This window comes from Artemia franciscana, chromosome 12 (genome assembly GCF_032884065.1).
Source record: "Artemia franciscana chromosome 12, ASM3288406v1, whole genome shotgun sequence".
Classification (NCBI taxonomy): domain Eukaryota; kingdom Metazoa; phylum Arthropoda; class Branchiopoda; order Anostraca; family Artemiidae; genus Artemia; species Artemia franciscana.
The window spans coordinates 31,759,315-31,768,836 of NC_088874.1; the positions used below are offsets into that span (position 1 = coordinate 31,759,315).

The 9,522-nt window shown below is 36.2% G+C and overlaps 1 protein-coding gene and 1 long non-coding RNA gene across 4 annotated transcripts in view; both read right to left on the minus strand.

Moving 5' to 3' along the window:
• Positions 1–9,522, minus strand: part of LOC136033997 (uncharacterized) — a 501,602-nt gene that overhangs the window by 215,735 nt on the left and 276,345 nt on the right. The gene's annotated exons all lie outside the window — the stretch shown is intronic.
• The window catches only part of LOC136033989 (protein hobbit-like), a gene marked incomplete at its 5' end in the record, with an annotated part of 45,289 nt that continues 36,708 nt past the window's right edge, over positions 942–9,522 (minus strand). The window contains 2 exon segments of the mRNA XM_065715024.1: positions 942–1,054; positions 7,317–7,424. Of these exon segments, the coding sequence (XP_065571096.1) occupies positions 998–1,054; positions 7,317–7,424 (165 nt within the window).

The following is a 9,522-nucleotide window of genomic DNA, read 5'->3' on the forward strand; positions in this document are numbered from 1 at the left end:
GTCATACGAAAAGTCTATTTTCAATTTGCTATCGGAATTGATTGTTCCTAAAACTTTTATAAATGTAAACTTGTCTCGTTGGCCGCCCAGACACAAATTCATACTGCGTAACATTAATTTAATCGAATGTTTCTATTTCTTTCATGACGTCACAAAAAAGTCATGATCCCAAGATAATAGGATAAGGTTAAGTTTACTCCTTTTTGAACTGATTTGGAAAAGATTACATATTCAAAACTCTAAATAAAGATTTGACAATTAAATATGATACCACTTGTAGCAAAAAAATATGACACATTTTGTGACACATTATGGAATCTGAGATGACACAAAAAGCACATTTTCGGAAAAAATATGACACACTCCTTAAAAAAAAATTTGGCAGACCTTGCCAAATAACCTATTCAGTAGCTCTGATCTCACAGAATGAGTCAAAAGGAAAAGGGCTCAATAGTCTCGACTGGGATGCCCGCGTTTAGTGATATAGAAGAAGAAGAAGAATGACTGTTGGAATTGAGTCCTTTGGTTTATATAAAAAAAAATTTAACTTTTTTAAAACGACTGAGTTACAAAACTTAGAAACGTAAACTGTTTTGCAACGTTATTTTACCACTAACGTCGTTACTGAAGATAATAAAAGTATAAATAGTATAATTGAAAAAAAAAGAAACAGAAACACTTCTGTCATGCTATGGAGATAAGACAGAGCTGCCAACCAAAGAAAGTTGGCAAAAAACCATTAAGTAAGTTTTTTGCTCAAAGAAAGGCCGACAACTCTTAGCTTAGTGACAATACGCTCGCTAGTTCGAGGCTCCCTTCAGCCAGATGAAATACCATGAATCCTCTAACTTATGAAAAAAACACAATATTTCTCCGTATATAAATGGAAATCATAACTATCATCCCGTTATCTTATCATCATCGTCCTAACAAACAATAGATTCAACGGACAGCAATTTTATTAACGGATAAATAAATCAGTAAAAAAGAAAAAACTTTACTTTGGCTTAGATGACTTGAACAGGCCTCTTTTTCCAGATTTGCTATCACCAGGCTGAAAAAAGAATAGGGATTAAAACAATTATTTTGAGATACTTTAAAATTCTTTATTCTAAAACCAACGTTTGTGTTCTCAAAAAGATATTTAACAGTCATCTGAAGTTGCTTAATGTCCAGTTCTTGTCTTTTTGCTTTGAGTCCTTTGGTGTTTTTACCTCTCTCATACAATAGTGCGTACACTACTACTACTACTAAGCAATCACTGCAGCTCCAATCTGCCTGAGGTCAAAACAGCTACGCACGCTCCTCCTCCTTTTCAATCAATCCAAAGCCCCCTGTTTACATCCTCCAAAGTAGATTATATTTCCCTTAAATTTTTCCTTACGACATACTCCCAATCCGTTGGGGGATTTCTTTGATCCATTACAAATGTAAAAGAATTACCGTTTGTCACTGATTTAGGAATGATAACTACAGTCCATGTTAAGCTTAAAGCTAAAAGTAATGACGAAAATAAAGTTAGGTGAATTCTAGAACAACCCTATGAGACTATATCACCCAATAAAACGATAAGCATATTAAAATTGGAAGTTCGCCCAAAACATTTCCATATCTGGAAACCCTTGACTTAAGTTTGTCAGCCATTCGTCATAAAACAGGAGAAAATCACATTTTAGCACCTAACAACACTGAACAGGATACTTGATGGATACAGGAATTTGAATCAACAATGTTTCTTGTGTATGCCAAAAAGTAACATTACTTTGATTGAATATTTAGGTCTATAATCATCAAAACTTCGATACCTCTTTCTTAGATACAGGAAACTTGATGATAAGCCACTTATACTGTATTTTTTGTTCTTTTCCAGAAGGGAGGCTGACGAGGGAAAAATCATAGATATGATTAGAGGTTCACTTGAAAGTTAATGCAATCATCTTCTCACTTTTTATAAAGACGTTTTTGGAAAGAAGTTTTTAATAATGAAGGACCTACTTATAAGGTAATTCAGATCTTAATAATTATCCAGTTTACAGTTGGCAGTAGAGGTAACGATACAAAAAGAAGAAAATTAATATACTACAAAATGCGGAAAAAGATCTTCAGTATATGAAGGCTGTCGACAAGAAAAGATGGGACAAAATCAAACAGCGCTGTCACAACCATGAAGAGTACTTTAAAAGCACAGGAAATAGAGTTTAGTTGAGTATGAAAAAGAATTAAAAGCTACCAGAAAAAAAGTGACTAACAGAAAAATACCCTCAATACCTTTACTCCGATAAAAAAATATATTTCGGATACCTTCAAAAAAGTGGTTTGCTCTTTATTAAGTTTCAGCTCTGTATGATATAAGACAAGATTTATTGCAAATAGCTTGCGGGCCATAGCAACACAGAAACTTTATGCAAACAAAACTTTCTAAGGTTTGCATTCTTGTTAATCACAGTTAAAAAATCACCACATACAGAAATTCGAAACAAAACAAAAGTCCCCTGATCTGAAGGCAAAGATATTAGGAATGATCAAGGTTCAGACTCGCACAGAGCATAAAATTATGTCTTTGAAATCTGAAATCAAAAGTTCTGTCTCTCCTACAGATTTCAGGGAAATAATGCTAGTGGATGTCAATGACAACCTAAGGTTATCAAATATCTGTTAAATATACAATGATAGATTCGGTCCAACAAGCAGTAGAAAGAAGTAGGTCTACCTACTGACTGCCTACCTACTACCTGGTCTACCTACTACCTACCTGGGGGTATATATTGAAGTAGATCTAGGAAACCTACAAATCAATCCATTGCAGAAGTGAAACTTTAAATCTCAGATTGGATTGAGCAGCCCAGTTTGCAACTGTGATTTGGTACCATTCTTTCTTGCATTTTATTTAAAAACATTTAAAAGTACCCAAAATGGTAAAAGTTATGGCTTTGTTTTCTGTAGCAGCTTTTTAGGAGAGCCACATGTACTATGTACATTGTCACAATGCTTGAACCCCAAACTCTGAAATTTTTTGTGATTATTATTTATAAGCAATGCCTTAGTCGTTCGTTTTTGTTTGTACATCAGATGTTTCTAGTCGAAGAAATGAGTCTGTTAATATCAATATCATAGGTTTCAATTGGTGGAGGGAGGCTTTCCATGGAAGATGTTTTCCCCATTCTCGAAATTTTTATAAATACATTAAAGCCCCTCTTTCCTGTTTTCCGTGAGGCCACTGATCAATATTGATCTCATACAATCAGAGATACTGAAGATGATAAATATTTCTAATCCATAAATAATCCAAAAGGTTATTGAGCATGGACTTGAAAAGAATCCAAACACAATTGAAAAACTAATGTCAGAAGTTGATGACAAGAATGATATAAGTACAGTTTCGTGGTGGGGCTGTGTTGACCCCAAAGTTTTTTTTTAATCTGATCGCTGGACCAGTTCACACAAAATGGCTATCTCAAAATTTTTATCGGATGGTTTTGGGGAAAAAAGTGAACTAGGACTTTCAGTTTCAATCAAATGAGCCCTCTCTGAAGTTTATACGAGTCTCCCTTCTACAAGAACAATATATACCCCCAAGACATAACTTACAACGCCTGTCCCCGGTCCCCGGGGGGTTGTGTCAAGTCCAGAGTTTTCTTTATGTGACCTTGGAACTATTTTTAACAAAATGACACAGTTAACGTCCTATTCTTTAAGTGTTCGGATTTATGTGCTAAACATACCAACTGTAAGAATGGAGTGACTATAGTTCGTTGCGTGAAGACCTTATTTTTGGAGCCGACACTATAGAAACGGAATCTTGACATCAATCGATGTATCATCGGCTTGTTATGTTGATTCCAAACATTTCAGATTCATTAAGCTTAGTTTTACCCATAAAAGGCTAGGAAACTGCGAAAATTTGCCTAACCATTAGATTCGACGTACCAGAGAACCCTACTGTAAAGGTTTCAAGCCCCTATCTGCAAAAATATTGAATTTTGTATTATTCGCCAGAAGAAAAATCACGCATGCGTGTTATTTCGAATTGTTTTTCCATGGGAGATCGTATTGAACCAAAAGTCCTAAAACATCAGGAGAGGGCTCATTTGAACAGAAATAGAAATTTTTGGTGTCACTTTTATTTGAACAAAGAGATCAGACGGCTACTATCCCTCCTCTCACCTCCGTTTTTTTTCCTAAAAATTTTTCGATCAAAGTTTGGACCATTTTGTTTAGCATAGTTGAAAGGTTCCAGAATTATACATTTAAATTTAGTATGACCCACGCAGGCCCTGAGGACAGGTTTGGGGATGAAAGTATGCTAAAGATAATTTGCTAAGGATAATAAGGATAATATACGATCTATGAAAACCAATTTCATAGCCACAAAGACAAATAACGGTGACAGAATGCACTGGACTTGTATAACTAGGGCTATATATTAGCACATTAGGGGTCGGGGTTAAGGTTAGGTTAAGTTACTTTAGCCTCCCCCCCTCCCCTAATGTGCAAATATATAGCTCAAACTATATCATTATACAAACTAAAATATAAAATTTTATCATATTTTGGCAATTTTATTACAATTAACATAACTTTAATTCTTGGGTGTGTTCCATATAGTTAACAAGTACCTCTTTTTTATTAAAGAAGCAATAAGACCGATGCTTATCTAAATTTGTGTAGGGTGGAATAAATTTTTTCCATGAAAATATAAAAAGACCATTTTCAAAACTGTCGCTGGTGTCTCAGTAATTATACCAGTTCAACTAGAGTAAAAACGAAATAGTTTCTTTATTTTTTTGGGAAAAAAATGAGGTTATGAATCAACACGGAAAAAAAATTAAAAAGAAAAAGCAAATTTTTTCGATTAGATCATTGATAACCAATTTTCTGTGATTGGGCTATAAGCCAATGGAACCAATTCCGGAAAATACAGAGAGGAAGCAAGAATTCTGTTCTATTCTCTGCATGAAGATGAAAATAGGCATTTTTCAAAATTTCAAGGGTAATTTTTCCACAACTAGGGGGGTAATTTTACCCCCTTTCTGTAGGTGCACCTGTACAGAACATGTTAAAGAAACGAAACAATTATTAATTACAATGATAAAGAGTATCATAATTCTAGTGATTTTTATTGAATACTAGCTGTTGGGGTGGCGCTTCGCGCCACCCCAACACCTAGTTGGTGGGGTGCCGCGCCCCCACGCGCATAAGTCGTTACGCGCCATATTAGTTATGCGCCATTGTAGTTGTGTCCCTGTGTCCCATCTGTGAATATAGACAGGTATATATATATATATATATATATATATATATATATATATATATATATATATATTTATATATATATATATATATATATATATATATATATATATATATATATATATATATATATATATATATATATATATATATGTTTTTAACCACGTAAAACATGCGAATATACAACATTCTTCGCTGTCCCATTGTCTGTGCATATAAATAGATTGTCAGGTTTACTGACTCTTGAACATGCAACATATAATTGTCCATGGGAAAACAATCCATATTCAGATCTATACCTCATTATTCTAATGATGTGTCCCTGTGTCCCGGTCTTCATTTATATTCCCTGTGTCCCGGTCGTCATTTGTGTCCCGGTGTCCCAGTTTGTAATTTCTCTTTGAGTGTCTCGGTCGTCATTTATATTCCCAGTGTCCCGGTGTCCCGGTCTGTAATTTCTATTCGAACAATCCCTGTGTCCCGGTCGTCATTTATATATCCCGCCTGTGCCCCCGGCGCCCCCGTTGTAGTTGTGTCCCTGTGTCCCGGTCGTCATTTATATTCCCTGTGTCCCGGTCGTGATTTGTGTCCGGGTGTCCCAGTCTTTAATTACTCTTTGAGGTTCCCGGTCGTCATTTATATTCCCTGTGTCCCGGTCGTCATTTGTGTCCCGGTATGCAATTTCATCAGTTGACAAACATGACGTCAGTCGACAAACAACTTCATGCCGCATACAGCTCAATCCTTATAATGACGTCAGTCGACACACAAACATGACGTCACTCGACACACACACACACACAGACAACTTATTTTTATATATATAGATTCTAGTGATGTATGTGCTAATTTCGAGGACCTTTTTCAAGAATCTAGTCTTTTTTTTTTTCACTGGATGGCAACCCTGGAACCCAGTGACAAAAATGACTTGACTCTTGAAAAAGGTCACGAAATTAGCACATAAATCACTAGAATATTCAATAGAATTGAATAGAAATCACTAGAATTATGATACTCTTTATCATTATAATTAATAATTGTTTGTTTCTTTGCCATGTTCTATACAGGCGCACCTACAGGAAGGGGGTAAAGTTACCCTCCTATATGTGTAAAAATACCTTTAGATTGTTTTTGTTTTTTATCAAAACATCTTGTTTTCTATCAAGCGAATTTTACCCTTGGAATTTTGGAAAATGCCGTTTTTCATCATCATGCAGAGAATAGAACAAAATTCTTGCCTCCTCTTTGTATTTTCCGGAATTGGTTCCATTGGCTTATAGCCCAATCACTGAAAATTGGTTATCGGTGATCTAATCGGAAAAAATTGCTTTTTCTTTTTAATCTTTTTCCTAGTCGATTCATAACCTCATTTTTTTCTAAAAAAGAAATATAAAAACTATTTTATTTTTACTCTAGTTGAACTGGTATAATTACTGAGGTACCAGCGACAGTATTGAAAATGACCTTTTTATATTTTCATGGAAAAAATTTATCTCACCCTTCAAAAGTACGGAAATGAGGATAATACAAGCCAGTGAAAAACATAGACTATAATGCAAATATTTCAGTCAAGACCTCCGCTTGACCGTCCTCAGTGCACCACAATAAAAAAAAATATCATAAAAATTCAAGGATAATATAAAAAATCAAACCTTAAAACAAACACAAGAGCTAAAATATGACAACCCTGTCATTGTGACGGTGAAAGGGTAGCTGCTACCCTAAAAAAAAAAAAAAAAAAAAAAAAAAAAAAAAAAAAAAAAAAAAAAAAAAAAAAAAAATCAAAGCTTAAAACAAACACAAGAACTAAAATATGACTACCTTCTCTCAATGTAACGGTGAAAGGGTAACTGTCACCTTTAAATATTTTTTGTCACCTTGTTACTCGTGCACTGAGGGTGGTCAAGCGGAGGTCTTCACCGAAATATTTGCATAATAGTCTACGTTATTCACTGGCTTGTATTATACTCGTTTTTGTCTTCTTTACTGTTTTTTTTTTCATTTTGTCATGATTAGCCAGTGTGGTCACAGAAATTATTGAAGCCAAAAAGGAAAAAAAAACTTACAACAAGTTGTGATCCGAATAAAAGTCTCGCTTTGTCTTCCTCTTGCTGCAATTTTTGTTCTTCCTCAGCAGTAGTTCGTCGACGAACCCTCAACTTCTGCTTCAATACCTAAGAAAATGACGTTATAGATACAAAGTAATTGATACAAAGAAAAAGTTTATGACACATAAATTTTCCAATTGAATCCAAGCTTTTTGGAAATGAATCAGTTACATCTGAAAGCTTGAATTTCCGAAACAAAAAGCAGCATCCACCGAAATCTTCAAAAATCAGGGGGTTTGCAGAATAGACGGTCATTGGTTCTAGAATATCAATTCTTCACGTCGAATGTGAAACACGACAAAAATATCTAAAAGCCACCCTCAAGATCATGAGTGGCTTCCAATCTACTAGTAAATATAGATCCTTGGAGGGATGTGGTCCAACTTTAATCCTTCCTATTGAAGATACTTGCATGATATCGGTTAAAATAAGCTGCAGCCTAGATACCTTTTTGCAGGGGAGTTTGTAAGGCAATTGGAGTAGGCAAAAAGGAGTTTCTAGGAGATGATGAAAGGCAAGGTGGGGGAGGTAATTTTAGATATATTCTAGAGTTTGCTGCAGTGTCAATTTTTCAACTAATCGTATGCTCAGTAGTATAGGCTAGCACAATTTAAATAAACGGGAATAATAATATTTACCACCCACAAACATACGCAAACAGCAATGGCTACAAACTTTTGTGATTTTATAGGTATAACAATCTAGTTATAACTAATACGCTTTTTGGTTATAAAATAGCCCATAATTTGATATATATATGGCCATATGACATATGACCAATATGGGACACAGAGAGAAGAACACAAGTTAATGAAATATAATATGACCTAAGCACTCCTTGCTTGCCCCGCATTTTCTTAATCACTTGCCTGACACTCGCCCATATCATTTCGGTGCATTAGCCCTAGTAACCTTTTAGATTAATTATTGGATAAGATGTTTCTTAATTTTTTTTTTATTAAATATATATATATATATATATATAAGTTGTCTGTGTGTTATGTCTGTCGAGTGACGTCATGTTTGTCTGTCGACTGACGTCATGTTTGTCGACTGACGAAATTACAGACCGGGACATCGGGACACAAATGACGACCTGAACACCGGGACACAGGGAATGTTCGATTAGCAATCACCATCAACAAAGCACCGGGACACAAATGACGACCGGGACACAGGAATATAAATGACGACCGGGACACTCAAAGAGAAATTACATACTAGGACACCGGGACACAAATGACGACCGGGACATAAATGACGACCGGGACACAGGGAATATAAATGACGACCGCGACACTCAAAGAGAAATTACAGACTGGGACACCGGGACACAAATGACGACCGGGACACAGGGAATATAAATTACGACCGGGAAACTCAAAGAAAAAGCGACCGGGACACAGGGAATGTTCGATTAGCAATCACCATCAACAAAGCACCGGGACACAAACGACGACCGGGACACAGGGAATATAAATGGCGACCGGGACACTCAAAGAGAAATTACATACTAGGACATCGGGACACAAATGACGACCGGGACACAAATGACGACCGGGACACAGGGAATATAAATGACGACCGCGACATTCAAAGAGAAATTAAAGACTGGGACACCGGGACACAAATGACGACCGGGACACAGGGAATATAAATGATGACCGGGACACAGGGACACAACTACAAAGGGGACGCCGGTGGGCACAGGGGGATATATAAATGACGACGGGGACACAGGGAATGTTCGATTAGCAATCACCATCAACAAAGCACCGGGACACAAACGACGACCGGGACATAGGGAATATAAATGACAACCAGGACACTCAAAGAGAAATTACAGACCGGGACACCGGAACACAAATGACGACCGGGACACTCAAAGAGAAATTACAGACTGGGACACCGGGACACAGGGAAACAACTACAAGGGGGACACGGGGGGCACAGGGGGATATATAAATGACGACGGGGACACAGGGAATGTTTGATTAGCAATCACCATCAACAAAGCTCAAGGGCAATCATTAGGATAATGAGGTATAGATCTGAATACAGATTGTTTTTCCCATGGACAATTATATGTTGCATGTTCAAGAGTCGGTAAACCTGACAATCTATTTATATGCACAGACAATGGGACAGCCAAGAATGTTGTATA